Below are 21,561 nucleotides of genomic sequence, written 5' to 3'. Positions count from 1 at the left end.
GAAAATTTATGCTGGATGAACCCCTGCTAGAAAAGTGATGCAGGTCTCAGAAGGAGAATTGGCAGCTTCTAGGCAAAGAATGAATGGTTTTTCAATTCTTTCTTGTCCTAAGGTCCGGCTCATGACACATTCAAGCTTGATTAAAGTCTATGAAGATCTTTGAGAATTCCTTTAAAAACACTTGTACCCTCATGTGCAAGGTAAAAATCAATTACCCTTACAAAGGATTCCAATTCTACTTCTGTTTGTTACTATCCCTGTTCCTTTGGCATTCCAGAGGATAGGTTGGCCAAGATTGTTCTAATAAGTTGTAATTATGCCTCTATCATTTCTCCTTGACTATCTGATTGTGTTATCATTGAAATTTAGTTTTAAAACTGAGCGACTTGCTTTTATTTGAAAAGAAAACTTTCCTGAACCCCTTGGTTATCTTTTAACAGGATGGAGAGCAGACAAATATTAAAACCAAAGCGTGCCAGTTGTGTAAATATGTGTATGTGTCTTTGAGAAAGTCTTACATATTCAGTGTTACTGAAAATGAGAATAGTTACTTTCATGTGTAGCAGTCTTTTTTTTTGTTAACTGGATATATTATACAGGTATGCTAAGTCACAAGGTTCGAATCCGAATTCGAATTCGACAGACATGAAATTCGGATGAAATTCGACAAGGGAAAAATTCGAAAAAAAATTCGGATAAAATTCGCCTTCTATAATTTTGTTTATTTTTAAATATATGTATACTTCTAATAAATTATCAGAATAGCGACCCTTGTTGGAGAAAATCCGAGGGCAACCCAGCAGTTGCAGACACCCATGACCCAATAGATACAAAGCATATACAAAGAATACCCACGACCAGCTGAGTTGTGTTTAGAGGCAGATAGCAGTGCTTTATAGAGGAAATTCGATTAAATTCGATTTTTTTTATAGAAGTTTGAAATTCGATTAAATTCGAACCTCATCCATGAAAATCGCTGTATCCTGTGACTTAGAGATTTAGATAATTTACAGGAGCATTGATACAGCTTAAAATTTCATGTGAAACTATTTTACTAAGATGAATACCACATTAATATCCATACTAAACTCTAATTTACTATATTTGTACTTGAAATAAAATATATAGGATTAAGAGATCATTTCTAGCTTAATAACTTACATGCTATTCTTGTTTATGTATCTACACTATTTTCATTATGCAATAATGATGGTTAAGTGGGTCTTGGTTTTGGTGTGTGGATTTCTCAATAAATGGCATGTTTGGATGAATCAATCACTTCGTGGATCATCTCAATTGCATCTTAAGCAGTAAAACATCCCTTTTGCTTTGAAACCAGTCTCATTGGCTTCATAATTGTTTCTCAGTTACTGCACGGTCCTTCGTAGTTTGTACGCAAAGGTTTCTTAGTTACTGTGCAATTGTTCTTAGTTATTGCACAACTATTTCCTTTCGGTCTTCAACTGTTCTTGGTTGTATTCTTTTGACTTTTTGTTGAACCCTTGGTTTGTGAAGAGTCTTCTAGCCATTTCTGGCAGAAGCAGATGGAGTTCAAGGGTTTTGTTATAGATGATATGGCAATTTTTGTTTGGAACCAAATAGATCTGAATGGGAATTTCAAACTCAGTTGAAATTTGTTTAGATCAGCTCAACATGAAGACAGTCTACTTTGAAGACAAATGGGCAGGGTGTAAACTGTAGCGATTGGGATTGCTTTTCCAATCATCATGATGATGTTAGCCAAGAAATTGAAGCAAATTGGCAATAAAGAATAAAAGGGCACGGGCAAAAAATGCAGCAGGTCATTTTTTGAAAAAACGTGCCTTAAACATGACAGATCTGCAAATTTGGGCAAAGAAGAAAGGAATGGAAACGTAAGGCTATTTTGGGGCAAAAAGGAATGGGAAATGGTCAGATGATTGTTGTGGTGATTCTAGTAGACAATAAAACCATTGATTTTATTCTGTGGAATGCATTCCAAACCTTGAATGAATAGGCTAGATAGTGATCATTGAGGTGTGTGTAAGCAGAGGTCTCTGTGTGTATTTTGGGGAAGTGACTGTAGAGGACTGAATTATGTCTGTTCGAGGATTAGGGGCAACACTGTGGTGTTCAGAGTAGTTGTAAGCCATCTTTAGCAGAGCGTGAGGAATTGAGTGTGTAATGATTGGTCTTCTTATCACCCTATTCTAGTTTGTGAAGGCAGATTTTATTTAAATTAACGAAGTTAGCATTTTTTTGCTTCTGGTTGGCATTTTATTTTGTGGGCGAGTCTGTAGGCTGCTAGATTTAGTTAAGTTGATCCCCTTACCTGGATTGCAACAATTTGCTCAATTTGAGTTTTATGGCCCTTGTGTGGAAACATGCTAACTACGCTGGTCTTTCAAATCTTGATTTAATGGTAAAATGTATTTGTTGTGTTGTAAAAAATACAGAAAGGTTTTTACATACACATTTCTGCACACCCAACAAGATTTGCCTGTTCTGCCATCATCAAACTCATTCTACAGTTGTCTAAACTACAATTCTGCTATTTGTGGTTGTGTAAATCAACTTAAAATTGCTATAAACGTTTTACTGTTAGGTTTACATTTTGATGTAAAAGCCTTATGAATGACAGTGCTTGAAAATCAAATCGATATCATTAGCAGTCATAACATTATCAATTATGAATTTGAATCTAAACTGCTTGGATCAACATAGTCATGAAATCCAAAGGGTCTGGTTCAAATCTAGTTTGATCCAGATTTTTTGACTGGTTTGGATTTGTAGGATTGTATATGGAATTTTTTAATTGCTACAGATTTTTACTGCATTTTATTTTGATAATTGTGGTTTCCAATTTTTTAAAATCTCCTGAACGAATCGTACTTTTGAACCTGATAACCACCATGGATACAGATACTAGTAGATATTTGTATACAAAGTAAGCATGGATGTGGTGTCTGATACTAGTAGGGCAAAATTTTAGAAGTCTTTAACTATGATATCTTATGGATATGTTAGATATAAAATGGTATATTAAAGAACATATATGCACAAAAACATACCATTAAATCTTCAAAATTGAAAATAACATTTATCTATTTTGATACATGCCTATAAAGGAAGAAACAGTCTCCATTTGTATTTGTTGAAGTGAAGGTGCAGCGTGATTTAAATTTGTTCTTTGTCTGCTGAAGTTCCTCTAATGCTTATGGAGGAAAGAATAGTTTCTTCTACATTACTTTCACTAGTTGTGGTTGGAATTTGACATTGGCTTCTATGTATTAATGTTTTTTACATTTTTTACAGCTGAAAAGCTATAATTATTAATTTTAATGTTTTGGTTAGAGGTTACATGTGAGAAATGAATAGTAAAATGAGATGTTAATCTTTTTATATCTTTATACGTACAAACATTTTGACATGGGATATGTGTAGGGACTAGAATGTTCAAATGTCATGATGAAAATCACAAGAACGTTCCAGAGGAATACTGTCTTTTTCATTGGCAAAAAATGATTTCTGAATGGTAATATGAGAAGTCAATTCATATTCGTATATTAATATTTATGAACCATTTGACATGGGATGAGTTTAGTTACTAGGGTGTTTAAACATCGTGAGGAAAATCACGAGAATGTTTTAAAGGAAGACTCTGTGTTTCACTGACAAAGATTGATGGTTGTTAATATATTTATTGCAAGCAGAATATTGATTACATTTTTTAATTTTTAGCTTGAAATGGCAGTACTTTCATCTATTGGGTTAACAGGTAATCAACCACTAGGAATTAGCTAATATTATTTTGTCAATAACTCATATATTTGGTTTTTTATTTTTGTTTGTATGTTAAATGCACTACTTATTGACGTATGCAGCTAATATTTTAGTGCTGAAACTGCCATTTCACCTTTTGAACAGGAGTTAAAGTAGAAGGTATCTTGCGTCAGTCTGCAGATGTTGATGAGGTGGATCATCGGGTCCATGAATATGAGCAAGGTTGGTCTATCAAATTCTCCTTTACTGTTTTTAATTTCTTATCATACATTGATACTAGATCAAAATTAGTATTTATTAATTTATAATCATTAATTGCATGTAATAAATTAGCTTATGTTCATGCTCGACTTGCTCTCATATTTTTCCTTGCGTTTTTTTAAATCTGTTTACTAATTGACACTGACATCCTTTCAGGAAGGAATCAATTTTCACCAGATGAAGATGCTCATGTTGTGGGTGATTGCATCAAGGTGGTTAAGTTTCTGTTAAAATTTTTGGGTGGTTCTTTGTAAGATAGTTCTGCATCTTCATTTATATCATGATTTGTTATGAATTGGAATATTTCGATCTTGTTTCATCTGGTGGTTTAGTTTATTTATTTTTTACTCATACTTATGGCTTACACTTTTTTCTTATTGTATTTTGACAGCATGTGCTGAGGGAGTTGCCATCATCACCAGTTCCAGCCCCATGCTGTACTGCGCTACTAGAAGCACATAGTAAGGCTCTTCTGGATACATGTTGCCATAAATTTTTCATATTTGTATCTTTCATAAGCAATGATGAAAATAATGTCTGAAATGGTTTTCCACTAGGATCACAAAATATGGAAACAATATGTGAAATGGAGTACAGTAAGATTGAGTTAAGTTCTCTACTCAAGCTACACAAGATCCAGGTGCTTTAACTCATTTATAAACATACAATTAATTTTGAAAAATTGATAGCGAAATTATTTAGATGTCCTGTGACCAAAGTAGGTCAGTGGGATTGGAAAATACATCCAGTTATAATGAAAAATTATTGAGGGTGAAAAACCTTGGGACTTGAGAAATGTAACTACATACAAGAAAACTTGTGAGAGTAAGCGCAATGCAAGAAAACCTAACCATAAAGTGCAAGCACATAAATTCATGTGAGGGGAAGACCCTTAAAGATAACAAGCACCAAGGAATGGTAGATGTGTGTTATATATTTGCACATTTTACACTGCTTATGAAATGAAGCATGAACAACTTGCTACAATTGGAAATATGGAGTATCAACCGAGGTGGGGGTAATGGTGGACCAGCTGCTCCTACTGAGGGGGTTCAGCGGTGGGAGACCCAAGATTTTATTTTGGCCCTTCATAGGTGGTTTCTGGGCCTACGGTTATATAGTTGTTGTATTTTAATACAATATCTTATACTTGTCGGTTAATAACTCATGTATATATTAGGGTTTGATGCTTTGCTATATTGATGTGTCTGTTAGCACTTGCACATATATTAAGGCTCAGCACAATTGGAAAATATCTTATTCTTTTTTGTATGGTTAATTTAATACAGAAAGTACTAGTCTTGCTGAGTATTCTTGAAATAATTTCCTAGGGTAAATTTTCTTGTTATATTGTGAGTGTACAATTATTTTCTTCCCACTGCATTTAAGATTCTATCAGCATTGCTGCTGCTTCATAGGATTCTCAATATTTTTTTTTTCTGAGGAAGACCAAAGGTGGGGACTAAGTCTCCAATAAATGCCAGTATACCTTTATAGTAAAGCTTGAAGGAGAACAGGGATCATCACCATCTCCCACCTTTAGAGCTAGATCTATTATTTGATAATGTCTGTAGGAGAATGCACAGGGCTAAGGATAATTGTGGAAAATCCCAGGTGGAAGCAAGGTATTACAACTACAATCCTACTAACAACCAAGGCCTTCAAACTTCCATGGGTAGAAGACAATTGTTACAGAATTAACTTGGAGGCTGGGTGATGTGCTCAGCAGATTATCAGAGCTTGCTGATAAAAGAATACATTCTCTTTTTTTAATCATTATATTGATCGACGACAAATTATTAAATATTTCTATTCAAATGTTAGAATATTTGTAATAATTGCATTTGGCTTTGATAGCTGTACAAGTATCCAGCCATGTTCAAATATTGAACCTGCACATGGACACTAGATGCAAGCGGAGCTTGAAAATATCATTAGACATCTCCTGTGGACTTCAATTGAGAAGCATTGGTTCAAGGAATTGATCTCTTCTATGTAGGGAAACTATTAGATACTTAATGTAAGCTGTGGTGATTACCACATGCCTTTCTTGAACTCAAATCTTGAAAAGGCATTACTAGTGGCATTTAAAATCATTAATAATGGTATTAGTAAGCTTTAACTACTAGGTGGTGAAGCTCATAGAAGCTAGAAGGGACATCCTGTTGTCTCTAAATTGTTAGGAGAGAGACTGAAGGAATATATTGTTGGAGAAATGTAGTGTAATGATGGAAAAATGTTACAATGTTTGGCTATCAGCATGAGTATGCTGTGGAAGAAGTTAATACTATTAAAATCTAGAAATCCACAAGTCAACACAAATGACTCGATAGGTGGAGGATGTTTGCTACTGTTCAGTTCACTTGAGTTATTTATATTACATATTAGCAATACTAATTACCAAAGAAAAGTCAATATATTTGTTAGAATCACTTGTTTGAAAGCTAAGTTTTAATTAAGATTAGAAATGCTTAGTTTCTTGCCTTGTATACTATTTTGGTTGTGAGAAACATTCTCTGGTTAATTACTGTAAAATGACAATTAAAGTGTTTAAGCAAATAAAATGCATGTGCTGAGGGAGTCAGAAACTAGATGTAATAAATGATAGTCACACGAATTTTGCTTTAGGCTAATTTCTGCACATAATGGCAAAAAGATGACAGAATACTGCAGAGGGGTTTGGGCTGCCTGCTTACAGTTTTCTGCACTGCAAAGGCAAAACAATTTCAAGCATTATAATGCTAAACCAAAGATGGTTTATTTTACACACAAGTATGCTATCGCTATAGAAGAATGTGGTATCTTTGAACCTCTGATTGCAGATGAAGTATTAGTTGTATTTTTGTACCTAATGGTATCTTTGTTGAGGGCTTCTAGTCTAACTTTGTTATGTCAAGTTGCTTTGATCCTTGATACTAGACATAAATGTGTTTGTCCCTCCACCACAAATCGAGCCTTGGTATTTAAGTAAAGCAATTAAGTCTATTCAGTTCTATTGATAAGTAGGTTTTCTTATCGAGTCTTCAAGTTTCTAAGCATATATTGGATCATTTGCAGGAATGGAAGGTAAGGAGGCTCGAATTGCTGCAATGCGGTTGGCTGTTGCTGAGACATTTCCTGAGCCAAATCGCCGATTGCTGCAGAGGTATATGGTTTGCTAGGTTGAAATATTATGGTAATTGATATAGGACAGTATAGTTATAAGAATGCTTGGTCAGGATAATTTAGTTTGAGTGCAGTTTCTATGCATGCATATTTCAAGAGGTTGTTTAGTTTTATAGTGATATCTGGTAATGCTCTTGTGCATTCCTTTTGATTAACTGAGGAATCTTTGCTTCATTAATTTTTTGTTTCTATGGGGAAAGATGGCCCTATTAGATAGGACAAATTTGAAACTATTGCTTTTTAACTAAGAAGTTAAAAACATTAGTAGCCAGGGTGTTGCTCCAAAGGATAGGAGAGGCTTGATTTTCTTCAAATGTATATCATTACTCGTTGCTTTTTTTTAAGTTTTGGTGATCAGATTATGTTTACAAAAATTATTTGACAATGAATTAGTTTCACCCCTTAAGGTAGTCTCTACACAGTTCAAACTATGAGTTCGATCTGCTCTATTAATAATGATCTGCTGGTAGACAGAGAAATCACGTCACAAGAGAGAACTCAATCTGATTGTAGGTTGTATAATGCAGACTGAGAGATGACAGAGAGTTTGCAGAACAAGGGATATGATCTGCAGAGTAGTACATGATCTGTCTGGGTCTTCAATTCGATGTATTGCTTATCCAACCTGCTGACAGTGTTGAATAAAATCTGATATATTAAATGTGTGAATGCATTTTCTATACTTTATGTCTTCTTATTATCGATCTGTTAATAGAGGGACAGACCGATCCTATATATTCAATAAGATGTCTGTTCCAAACATCATGTCATATTTCACATCACGCCTCTCCCCTCAGATCGCTTAGTCATTAAACAACACGTCTAATGACTAATAGTTAGTTAATACGATTTATCATTGAATCAATTCACATATCAATCAATTCATTTAGAATATATTTTAATTATTATTTTATCCTAACTAATCGGTGAAACTAAATTGTTTAAGGCCGATTAGGTCAATTAGACAATTTAGTTGTCTAAGTCGGCTTAATAATTTACCAACCGAAGCCATCACTTAAACACTCCCTCTTAGCTAGGGAGGAATCCTTCTCAAGATCTGAGTCACATAGTGACATCCACCATGGCTAATCCTAGAGGGTGGATCTATCATGGCTACACCCATGCGTGCAAATGCAAATGGACACAATTTCCATGGCTACTCCCATGGATAAACTATAATGAACCATAATTAGGATTAATGCTTCCCCATTAATTACCTTGAAGTACAAGTTTGAATCTGCATCATTCTTGGAGAAGCCCAAGCCCATCAGGCAGCGATCAATCCTTTTGTACCAAGCACGTGGAGCCTACTTAAGGCCATACAATGCCTTCTTCAGCTTGCAAACATGAGACTCCTTCCCATGAACCTCAAATCCTTCAGGTTGCTCAATATACACTTGTTTCTCAATTATACCTTTTAGAAAAGCTGTCTTTACATCCATTTGATGAATACTCCATCCTTTAGATGCTGCAATAGCTATAATGGTTTTGACTGAAGTGTACCGGGCAACTAGAGCAAAGGTTTCCTCATTGTCAATTCCCTCTTTTTGAGAGAATCTTCTAGCCACAAACCTAGCCTTGCATTTTTCAATACTACCATCAACAACATGTTTGATTTTAAAGAGCCATTTAGAAGAAACAATAGATTTACTTCCGGTCTAGGTATGATTGATACTCTTTTGCCATGGCATATTTCAAAACTTGTTGACTAGTGGCTTCTTCAACACTGGAAGGTTCTGACTCAATGATTTGACTCATCAATGCAATATAGCTGGAGAACTTATGAGGTCTCTTACTTTTTCTAATTGTACCTTTTGGGGCTGCAAAACCTTCAGCTTCTTGCATCATTTTCCTTGCCCAAAGAGGTCGTTTCTTACCAATCACAATGTCAGTAGGCCCGTCAGTAGGATTCAAGGGCTCATTTGGATCATCATCTTCTTCAGGTTCATGAGTCTCCCTCTGAATTTCAGGAGTATGGTATTCTTCAATATCTTGAGGAGGCTCTTGATCTTCAATATCCACTTCATGGATGCCCTTGGACTTTCTGAATGCAACATCCTCTTCAAATGTCACATCACTACTCAACTCAATCAATTACTGCCCTGAAATGTAGATTCTGTAGGCTTTTGATGTTTCACTATAGCCTACCAATATTCCCTTCTTGCCAGAAGACTCCAACTTTGTCCTTTTATCTTTGGGTATATGTACGTACATTGGACAACCAAAGATCCTCAAATGACTTACATTCGGCTTCACCCTTGTGAATGCTTCTTCGGGAGTCTTATTCTCCAAAATACGGTGAGGACATCTATTTTGAACATAGACAACGGTTCTAGAAGCCTTAGCCCAAAAGGAGGTTTGAAGATTTTGGTCATGGATCATGGCTTTGGCTGCTTCCACAATAGTTCTATTTTTCCTTTCTGCCACACCATTTTGTTGAGGATTATAGGGAACACAAATCTCCCTCTTAATCCCAGCTTCAATGCAAAAATTATGGAAGTTATCGGAGGTATACTCTCCTCCATTAACGGATCTCAAGACTTTGATCCTCTTTTTTGATATGTTTTCTACTAGAGCTTTGAATTCCTTAAATCTCATAAGTACTTCATCAGATTCTTTACTTCTAAAAAAATAGATCCAAGTCTTCCTAGAGTAGTCATCAATAAAAATAACATAGTACAAGAAACCATTCAAGGAACCAATAGACATAGGACCACATAAATCTGAATGAATGAGCTCTAAAATACATTTGGATCTACTTTCACTATTATGAAATGTACTTTTAGTGTTCTCACCCAATGCGCAACCTTTGCAAGTTCCTTCATGCTCTTGGTTGAGTTTTGGAAGGCCTGTAACTATCTTCTCCATTGTAGGTAGTGCACGAAAGTGAAGGTGACCCAATCTTCTATGCCAAATCTCACAAGTACTTGATGAATTATGAAGTAAGGCTTGAGGAGGAAGAGTGCAAAGTCTATAAAGACATCCGTGACAAACTCCAATAACTAGAGCTGTCTTGATATTTGATTTCTTTAGCCATGCAAGGACTTTGCCATCCATGAATGCGATTTGACATCCTTTGTCTTCCAAGGCTGATATGGAGACAATATTTCGCTTAATTCTCGGAATGAATAGCACATCATTCAATTTCAAGGAAATGCCTGAATTTAGGTGAAGAGAAAAGGTCATAATTCCTTTCACGGATTAACTAGTATCATCTCCAATGGTTACTTGTTCATTTGAAGTTCTCTCCACCAAATCATTTAGATGTTCTCTAAATCCGGTAATGTGGCGAGATGCACCACTGTTAGTTATCCAAGTATTGTGGTCGGTAGGCACATTACTTGAAAGGGCTGAATAGAATATGAATCCATCTGAATCCTTTTGTGTAAGAGTCTCACCAACATCCGCAATGGAAGCTTGAGGCATAGTCCTAGTTGGACATTTCATAGCATAGTGACCATATTTGTCACATCTAAAGCATTGAATTTTAGAGATATCCTTCCTTCTTTTGAATGTAGAAGCACCATTGGATTCTTTATCTTTCTTCCTTTTGAAGTGTCTTTTCTTGCTCTGCTTCTTTGTAGAATGCGAGGCAAGAACATGAATGTCTTCATTTGTAGAACTTTGACCAATGCCTCTAGTGACCAATCTCGACTCTTATTGAATGCAGTCCGTTTTCAATTGATCAAACTTAGGAAGTTTTGATCTTGCGCTTATCCCTTGAATAAATGATTCCCATGAAGAAGGGAGACTATTGAGTGCCAACATGGTTAACTCTTTGCTCTCTATAGTGTATCCAATGGTAGAGAGTTGATCTATCGATTCTGTAATTCTCATGAAGTATGAGGTGATGGATTCGCCTTTTGTCATTTTGACATGGTGAAGTTGTTGCTTTAGTGCAAGAGCTCGGCTTGTGTTGTTTATCTCATACATCTCCGCTAGTGCTTTGAACATGCCATATGCTGTCTCCAACTTGGAGATAATTGGCACAATGTGATCTTTAACCGAGTCAACCAACATGTTCCTTGCTTTATGGTTCTTTCTCTTCCATTGAAGCTTCTCATCCTCTTCGGTTGGTTCTGGTATGGCTTTCTTCACGAATTCCTTTAATTCATTTTCCCCTAAGGCAAGCATAATTCTAAACTTCCAAGATACGAAGTTTGATGCTCCCTCAAGTCTGTCTTCAACTCTAATTCTATTCACCATATTAACGTTGATAGAAGTAGTTGATCTTGAAGGCAATAATAGAAGATAACCTTGCTTCTATAAATCTGATCTGATCTTTGCTCAAGCCTGCTCTGATACTATGTTAAGTTTTGGTGATCAGCTTATGTTTACAAAAATTATTTGACAATGAATTAGTTTCACCCCTTAAGATAGTCTCTACACAGCTCAAACTATGAGCTCGATCTGCTCTATTAATAATGATCTGCTGGTAGACAGAGAAATCACGTCACAAGAGAGAACTCAATCTGATTGTAGGTTGTATAATGCAGACTGAGAGATGACAGAGTTCGCAGAACAAGAGATATGATCTGCAGAGTAGTACGTGATCTGTCTGGGTCTTCAATTCGATGTATTGCTTATCCGACCTGCTGATAGTGTTGAATAAAATCTGATATATTAAATGTGTGAATGTATTTTCTATACTTTGTCTTCTTATTATCGATCTGTTAATAGAGGGAGAGACCGATCCTATATATTCAATAAGATGTCTTTTCTAAACATCATGTCTTATTTCAAACATCACACCTCTTCCCTCAGATCGGTTATGCATTAAACAACATGTCTAATGACTAATAGTTAGTTTATACGATTTATCATTGAATTGATTCACATATCAATCAATTCATTTAGAATATATTTTAATTATTATTTTATCCTAACTAATTGGTGAAACTAAATTATCTAAGGCCGATTAGGTCAATTAGACAATTTAGTTGTCTAAGTCGGCTTAGTAATTTCATGGTCGCCAAAGGAGCCCCAAGAAGCATCGAACATTTCTGCTACAATCTCGTTACAGCCTGCCCTATATATGTGATAATTAAGCATGAGAAAGGGCCCCCGGCTCTCTATCCAACGTTCAGGTGGGAGATTCCAAGTTTGCATGTTACGTATAGTACTATCTATTTACCAACCGAAGCTATCACTTCAACACTTTTGAGCACATAAAATATAAGCACCTTTTTGAAAATAAAATGGATGTCTAATCAAGAGAGCAAGACAATAGCCATGATACTGATACAATCATACAAAAATGCAAGCTCAGTTTGGGCTCACGATTCATACAGAGAACAATTGCAATGAGAATTTAAAAATTGATGCTTTATTTTAGAGGTAGGACTCAATATTATGTAAGCAGAATAGGGAGGATTCAATATATATAGATATGTATGTGTATATGTGTATGTGTGTGTGTGTGTGTGTATAAAAGTCAAGTTCTCTAAATCAATGAACAACATATAATAGTAGCAATGTTAAAATGATGTCGGATGATGTCTGCAGGATTCTGCATGGCAACCACATTTCGAAAATAAATTATTTGTTTGTACTTCTCACACAATACCACATTATACCAGACTGTGACGAATACACCTTTAATACCATATCAACAATTTTGAAGTTCACAACTTTTTTGAAAAAATGAAATCAGAAATCCAAATTATTATTTTTTGATCGGTAAATGGTAATCATATTAATTTTACAAAAAATTACAGTTTCCTCCTAACTGTATAGTCCGTAACTTACAACAAAGTCTGAATACTGTAAAAAACATGCTCCCTAACTTAGATTGTCATTACTACCCTGCCCAGACAGCCATCGCATCCTTTTTATAATCATTTACATAAAATACAAAATTTCAAAGTCTATCACGCGAAAGTTTATGAACAAAACAAGGGCCCATAACACTGTCACTAAGCTACCACTATTTCCTTGCCTTTGCTGTTCTCAGCCCTTCCATCATCCATTGCCGCCTCAAGATCAGCTGCATCATTGTAATACTCTAGTGGGAAACCAATCCACGGTGTCCTTGGTTTCTTCTTCTTTGAACCCCTCGGGCGACCTCGTTTGTGTTTTGAAGATGAAGCCTTTGTTGTTCGTGACTCTCCAATGTCATAGGGACCCCACTTCTCCAGCTCCCTTCGAATTTCCTGCCATTCTGGAGCCAGCAAGTACTCCTTAACACCATGTGTACCTATTTGAGCCGAGGCCCACCAGATCTCTTTCTGCTCGATATGAGATATGGGCGCAGGGGCGGATGGGATTCTTCGATTTGGAGCCAAGGTCCATCAGGACAAACAAAACCCTTTCCGTCCCGTGTCATCTTCATAAAACTTTCAAATCCTTTGCATCATTCATCTCGGATACAACTACTAACAATCCATCTCACCTTTTCTGCGTTCTCTAGCTTGAAACACCATGCCTGCAAACATGGAAGCTACATCACCATTAGTGTGATATTTGAAGTGAGCCTTCAAATATTCTTCCCCAAGAACGATCTTTACCCGTGTGAGGAAGTCTTTGTCATTGAATTTGAACACATTAGACAATATTTGGTTCCATACTCAAAAGGCAGAAGAATACGCTGAGTTTATCACAACATCAATTGCCGAAAATGAGAAATGCAACATTTACTCACCAACTTTGACTTGACATTGATTCATAGTGCTTGCTACATACGCCTAATGCATACTAGAATATTTAATTATTTTTTAGTCACCTATATTTAGTTCCTTGTTTAATGGTCATTTAGCTTTTTCTTTTTAGTTAATTAGCTTTTAAGCTTTATTTAGCATTTATCTTTTTAGTAGTTCACTTTAAATGACTTGTTCTTAATTTAGAATGTTGTCCTTGTAATCTCTTTATATACGCTTGCATATTGTTGAATAGATTATCCGATTATCGAATCATTCATTCAATTTATTTTTCATGGTATCAGAGCGGGTTGATGGGATTCTTTAGAGTTTGGCGATTTTTTTAATAAAAATTCATGGCCTTATTTTTGGAATATTTTCCAGATTTTTTTTTTAATAGTTTTTTTATAAAAAAACGATTTTGCTTTTTTGAAGGCTTTTTGAGGGTTTCTAGTTCGTGGGCGAATTTCTTTGTGCTGGGCAGCAGTTCATGTTTTTTTTAGGGTTTTGGAGATTTTTGGGCCTGCAACTTGGAGGTTTTTTTTTTTTGTAGATTGAAAAATATCCTAGGGTTTCTGCAATTTTTGACTAGGGTTTTGACCCTTTAGTTCAAGTCGAAATTTTTATTCTGATTGCAGATTCTTGGTGGGTTATTCGAGACTTTAATAGGGTTGTCATATTTTTATGGGTGCATCGTTTTTTGTGCCTCATTTTTGAGCCATCGGATTTGCATTCTGATTTCAAATTCTTGGTGGGTTTCTCGAGAGATTTTTTGGGTTGGTCTCAAATTTTCTTGGGTGCCTCGAATTTTGTGTCGTCAAATTTGCCTTGGAAATTAAAAAATAGTTAGCAATTTTTGCTAATTCTGTGGACATCGGGAATTTTGGTGTCTTCTGGGCACCATTTATGTTGTACATCCGACCTAGGGTTTCTAGTTTTTTTACAAAAAAGATTAGAGGTATTTTTTTATTTTCTGCAAATTATTATTTATTTTCTGATTATTTTTAGGAAAAATTTCACATTTTAAGTTAGGAGAAAATTTGAATTTCTGGGTTTCTTCCAAACCTTGGAATTCATGCCAGGATTCTCCTCCAAAGGTTTCAGTTTTTTCAGCAGCTGCCTCTATTCTGATTTTAAAAAAAAAAAAAATCAGATTCTTCTGTCTCTTGCTTTCACTTAGTTGACCTCGATCAACCTCGGTTTCCGTGATGGCATCTTTGACTAGCATCATGTTGGAGCACAGACAAAAGTTAAACATCTGCCACAACACACTTGGAAACAGTGCATGTTCACGATATCTGAATATCGTTGCCTTGATCAGAGTGATTTAGGCCAGACCTCGCCCTACAGGTCCCAATGTTTTCATAGTTTTTTTCCTCAAAAATTGTTCGCAGGGTTTAGAATTGTTTCCTTAAAAATTATTATCTGTCATCTGCAAAGCTTGCGTGGGTTTTCTGATTCAACGCCATAAAAAACCATGGGAGGGTTTTGCTTGGTTTTTTTTTTCTCAAAAATCGGGATTTTACCACGTGATGTCTAGTATTTTATCACGTGTAGTTGTTTGGTGTTTTCTTGCATGATGTCTAATGTTTTACCACGTGATGTTTGGTGTCTTACCACGTGGTGTTTTGGGTCTTGCCATGCAAAGTTTCAAGGTTTTGTTCGATTTTTTCCACAAAAAATGTTACAAGGGTTTATACCATTTTTTTCCACAAAAATGATGATTTGTATCTTCAGTTTTGGAGGGTTTGCCGATTTTTCCTCAAAATCATGGTTTCAGGTTTCAATTTGGTTACCCAACGTTAGGTTGGATGGATTTTGGTATTCTTGGTCATTAACACTTTTTAGATCCAGGGAGGGTCTCCACCGCAGCAAAGTGTTCTTTTCATTTGTGATCAAAAGACCTGCAGTGTCTTCTGTAGGGTAGTTAGTAGATAGAATGACCATTAAGGGAGGGTATTAGAATATTTAATTATATTTTAGTCACCTATATTTAGTTCCTTGTTTAGTGGTCGTTTAGCTTTTAAGCTTTATTTAGCATTTAGCTTTTTCTTTTTAGTTAATTAGCTTTTAAGCTTTATTTAGCGTTTAGCTTTTTAGTAGTTCACTTTAAACGACTTGTTCTTAATTTAGAACGTCGTCCTTGTAATCTCTTTATATATGCTTGTATATTGTTGAATAGATTATCCGATTATTGAATCATTCATTCAATTTATTTTTCAATGCAACCTAATTGAGAATTTCAGCCTTGCTTTGTGCGGCATTAATGCATTTGTCATTCATACGGTGTTTTGAGCAAGTTGCTAATTGCATTGCCAAAACACAGCTCAAATTTGGTACGACATAGTAAATGCTAGCTGCCACCCTGTCCTTTCCGTCCCAATGCCAACTTGCTCCCTCGCCAAACAAGAGATTTGAAGAAATCCCCACCGTTTCACTCGATTTTGGGATCTTGCCACCTTAATGACTCTGTCAATCAATAAATGTTTGTGTTTTAAAAAAAAACTTTGGTGATAGCCCAATCTGCATCTCCTGTACTACTCCACCCTTTACTAACAGCTACTCACCCCCAACTCACCTCAAACAGCCCAAGTTTATACCATTGGGTTGATAATTTCAATACTGACATCGCCAACTTGTAAATCAAGAGCTTAGTTGGCACAAGAATCCTTTTCAATTTTATCTCCTTGTCAATTTTGCAGTTCTGGGCTTCTCCTTTGATGATAGCATGTATGATAACCCGAGAGTTGCCTTCCAGGTGGAAATTCTCCACACCTAGTCTAGTTGCCAATTGGACTGCCAAATGAGCCGCTTTAACTTCGGCTTCATTATTGGAGCCCGCATCTAACCGCTGCTTGCATTTGGCCACCACTACCCCCCTGCCATCCTTCGCAACGCGACCCAAACTTGATGGTTCAGGGTTACCACAAGCAGCACCGTCAAAATTTATATTGATCCACCGCAAGTCTGGTGGTCGCCAATTGTTATCCCCCTCAACCTGCTGACAAGGTTTAACCCTTTGAAACCCATTAACTGGTCAGAAATCCAAATTATTGCTGTTAGTGTGAAACTGTTATATAACTTATATCATTAACTACGAATTTGAATCATGATATGTTCATTGCTGTTATTCTACAGTCGTTGCTGTCACTGCTATCAAGATTAATTTAATTGCTGTTATAATGCTGCCATGATAGATTTAAGTGTATTTTTTTAATTGTTATAAACTTTTTTGTTTAAACATTATAAAAATTTGCTTTTTTGTAGGCGATGCCTAGCGATCTCCTTGACAGTCAAGGGATGGTTGAGACATCCCCAATTGCCTTGGGGACGGCTAGGTGTCCCCTACATGTTTCCTGCTGTCCCCAATTTTGTGGAAGCGTTGCGGGACGTTTCCGGATTTTCTCATATTGGCTGGGATGGCTAGTGGACGCCCTCTAATGTTCCCCTATCCCCTAAATGCCTTAGGGGATGGGGATAGGGGTTTGAGGAATGGGGACATGTCCTGGTGTAACACAGTAAATAACATGATTGAGATTCAATGGTTTACATTTTTTTTTTGTTCTGTTCCAAAAGATCTATTGCCATTACTAACAAATGCTTAGAGAAAGTTCACTTGATAACAAAACAGGGAGTGATTGAGTGGTTGTTCAATTAGCATACTAAAAATTTACAATCAATTAGTTTTCTTTGCATTAATACCTATATTATTGTTTAGTGTTAAGTAGGTTAGTTCACTTTGAGAACCAAAGTTTTAATTGATACCGTTTGACTTCAGGGTTTTGAAGATGATGCATGCTGTGGCATCATACACATCAGAGAACCGGATGACAGCATCTGCAGTTGCAGCTTGTATGGCACCCTTGCTACTAAGGCCTCTTTTGGCAGGTGAATGTGAACTCGAGGATGAATCAGATCGGAGTGGTGACAATGCAGCTCAGCTACTTGCTGCAGCTGCGGCAGCAAATAATGCTCAAGCAATTGTGACTACTCTTTTGGACGAGTATGACAGCATATTTGTGGTAAGCTTTTGTTATGTAATGGATATCACTTATATGTAGTGAGTATAGAGTGTACATAATGTGTTATATAATATAGAAAGGGTTTTGTAATTTAGTGACAGAGCATATTTGAAATGAAGGAGATTATGTATGCTGCATTGAAGGAAACCTTATTAAGCTTAGATCTGTAACCTTATGACAATGGTTTTCATTTTTTCAACAATCTTATTTAAAATCTTTTGAAATTTAAAACCTTTAAAATTGGAACATTCACCTGCTTAAATTTGAAATCTATCTTTTTCGTCTTTATTTGCATCTAGTCATGCATGAGATGTTAGTTTCTTTTCTAAATAAAATTAAGGTAACATTGTAATTTAAATTTTTCAGTTTGTTGCTGCATTAGAATGGAATATGATTTTAAGCATTAATTGTAAATAAATAAGGGAACATAATTTTGTGGAATTTACAGGTCCCTCCTATTCCTTTGAGTAAGTACTAAGTTACTGTCATGATGATGTTACAGAAAATTTGTTCTGAGAATCTAAATTTGTATTGTGCACGATCCTAATTGATATGACAACAGTAGAACTGGATATTATGCAAGATCCGTTCTTGCCAGTCCTTCATGGAAGGTTTGTGTACTATATTTGATCCTCTTCCTAAATGCTTGTATGAGGGGTCTTGTATACTATATTTATGTCTCACTTGGCAGTTAACTGAAAAACTGCCTTCTTTTTTTATGTTTGTTACATAGTGTTTCTGCTGTTTGGTTATACCAATGAAGGGCACAACTATTTTAATTACAATATGGTCTTCAAACAGAAACAATGTTGGAAATGCTAGTATATTATGTTAACTACGTCTAAAAATAAACAGTGCTTGTCGGGTTGTATAACATCATATAGGGCAAAGCGCAGAACATTCCATCAAAGACAATAGATAACTAATAAAAATATTTGACAAGAGAAAAGAACTTGTGTAGTTAACGATTGATTGAGGATAGAAGTATCACACACGTAAAACTCAAAAGCTACTGCCAAGTGTAGCATAGCTGGAACCCCTTTTAGGATCACCTAAAAGCTATGATTAACCTAGATAACTTACTGTAAGCAGGTCTTTACAACCGTTGGTTCATAATATCACTTCAAAAACTTATTATAGAGTCAGCAGTTCAGAATCTACATGTGCTATGCATCCTAATTGTGTCTGAACTGGTTCAAAGCAAGCCAGAAGTTTCTGGATTGAAACTAAGCAAGTCTATTTTGTGAATTTTATGTCTTGCACTAGATTTAATGCTAACTAGTCTACAACCCTTGTGCAGGATGATCAAACACAACAAAGCCCTGCGTCACCTGAAATGTATCCTCAAATGGAAGACAGTGGCAGTGAAGGCTCAACAGACGATGAAGTACTGCAGATACGAGAAGATGGATTTCATGATGCACAGAATGATCTTGAGGCTGAGCTTGAGGATGACCCTGAACGTGTGCTTAGTGGTACCCTCAGTGAAAGTAGTGGGAATGCGGGCAGTGACTTGTATGATTACAAGGTATGCTGGGATTGATATTTTTGTTAAACTTCTTTGTAACTTGTTATTGCCAATGATAATGTGTTTTAAAGAAATCAATCGCTCAGCCATGTTTGCTACTAGCATTAAACTTCAAATAATTTATAAACAATTGCATGTTTAGCATTCTCCAGTTAAGTGTTTGTTCTAGCTGTTAACATGATTTTAGCATCTAAAATGTAGGTGCAAAGCAGCAAATGTTTTAGTTTTTATTAGTTTTCTTAATGAGCAATAATATATAATACAAATGCTTTAGGTTTTGCTTGTTGCAAGGTGTGCACCCTTGGTCTCCTTGTGCTGTGCAGCGCAACGCTTGAGTTTGCGACATGGCTGAACTGGCTCCCATAGATTCATTAAGTCTCACGGTTGTAGTGGGCATTACTAGGTCGATCTTTTGGTGCAATGGCAACTGTGCTTCGAACAAGTGGTATTAGAGCCCAGGTCATGGGTTCAAACCCCTCGCTTCTGCTGGGGGGGATTGTTGCAAGGTGTGCACCCTTGGTCTCCTTGTGCAATGCTCGGGTTTGCGACATGGCTTAACCGTCTCTCGTGGTTTAATTAAGTCTGACGGTTGTATTGGGCATTAACAGGCCAATCTTTTGGTGCAATGACAATTGTGTTTCCAACATTGCCTTCATCATGAAAACGGGTTTTGTGACCCCGTTCATGAGTAATATAAATTTTATTGTATTGTAGTTGTTCCATCTCTTAGATGTTTTTGGGTTCACAACAATTTGATTATTCATTTCATTGCACAAATAACAACTTTCAATTGTACATGGATGTAATTCATTGCTTTGCAACATCTTGATATTAAATTGCAGTATCTTTACCATTTGGTAGATGCCTTCCTTCTAGCAAAGAATTAGGGATTTTAGTTCATCTTTCTTAAAGTTTCAACGAGACTATCACTTTTGACCTATTGTTCATGTACTTTTTGTTTCTTCTTGTTTGGTGGATCATTTGTAGGATGTGGGAATTAGTAGAAAATTCCTCTTATTGTCCCACCACCTTGGCCATTGACTTGAGGATGTTTTCACGATGTCCCCTTGGTTTGGGGATTGCTTGGGGACTAAAGACATCCATGAGACATCTAGGAGGCTCCCAAGAGTCTCTTGACTGTTCTTCGTAATTCCAAGCATTTCCTGTGGCAAGAAAATGAAAAAAGTTAATAATTTATAAAAATGAAAGTGTGTTTTTGATCTATGTGACACAAACACTAACACTATTTGTCTATAAGCCCCTTCCTTACCCTAAGAAGTCAAAAAAACTTATAAATAAGCATCTAAGCCTTATTCCAAATCACTCCCAAGTTTAAAAAATATTTAGGACTTGGTGTTGAAGAAAACAAAGTGATAAAATTGTGTAAATAGCATCTCCTAATCTAGGCCATTGGTCCCCTTTGTCCTTAAGATCCCGTCCTCAATGCTCATTCATTCCATTGTCTTGAGATTCCATGGAGCATAGATTTTAAAAGATTTTTGACCGGAGTATTGTTCAAACTTCAACCCATCTACCTTTAACATAATCGGTCTTATGTTTTAAGAATTTTGGATAGCTAGTTTCAAGTGTACGGTTGTACCCCAATTAGCTTCAGGTTGAGACAAATTGCCATATTTTGCATAGTGAAAGGGATTGTTTGAACTTTGTTTGGTTTTCGTTTTTTAATCTTTGAAATTCATGGAAGATATCGTTTGTTATACAAAGATTTTGATGGTTTTCTATTAATTGTTTTTTGCTACCTTGATAAATTATGCTCGACCTTGTTTCTTTGCAAGATCATCACTTTCAAGCATAGATCTCTTCCTGGTGATTGAATATCTACAATATTGATAGATTATTTCTTTTTTTCAATTTGTCATAGATGTTGGAGGCATCGAGTACTCTTTGGATCTATTGTTTCATGTACAAATGGAGACAAATCAGTGAAGCATTGCTTACCATAAAATCTACTTGGACTATGTCTCCATATCACCCCCAATTTTACTCTAATCATAAACATGAATAAAATGTGATTAACTACATTTAATTAGTGCTTGATTCTTGGGCCATGCCGGCTCAACTAAGCATGATTTTGGCTCAATCAAGCACAAGTCTTTTAAAAGACTTGTTCATGTTTGTTCATGCTTTGTCGAAAATTACCCGTTTTAAGGGTTGGGGTTTTGGGTAA

At 36.0% G+C, this 21,561-nt stretch overlaps 1 protein-coding gene across 3 annotated transcripts in view; it reads left to right on the top strand.

The window, feature by feature from the left end:
- LOC131054658 (rho GTPase-activating protein 7) overlaps positions 1–21,561 on the top strand; it is a 62,539-nt gene that overhangs the window by 18,102 nt on the left and 22,876 nt on the right. For all 3 annotated transcript variants that reach the window (XM_057989226.2, XM_057989212.2, XM_057989220.2), the window contains 6 exons: positions 3,907–3,984; positions 4,180–4,235; positions 4,415–4,484; positions 7,081–7,168; positions 17,602–17,845; positions 19,146–19,373. In XM_057989226.2, the coding sequence (XP_057845209.2) occupies positions 3,907–3,984; positions 4,180–4,235; positions 4,415–4,484; positions 7,081–7,168; positions 17,602–17,845; positions 19,146–19,373 (764 nt within the window). The remainder of the gene's footprint in view (positions 1–3,906; positions 3,985–4,179; positions 4,236–4,414; positions 4,485–7,080; positions 7,169–17,601; positions 17,846–19,145; positions 19,374–21,561) is intronic.

Source organism: Cryptomeria japonica, chromosome 2 (genome assembly GCF_030272615.1).
Source record: "Cryptomeria japonica chromosome 2, Sugi_1.0, whole genome shotgun sequence".
Taxonomy (NCBI): Eukaryota; Viridiplantae; Streptophyta; class Pinopsida; order Cupressales; family Cupressaceae; genus Cryptomeria; species Cryptomeria japonica.
The sequence above is the reverse complement of the archived record's forward strand: the minus strand, read 5'-3'. Positions and strand labels throughout refer to the sequence as shown.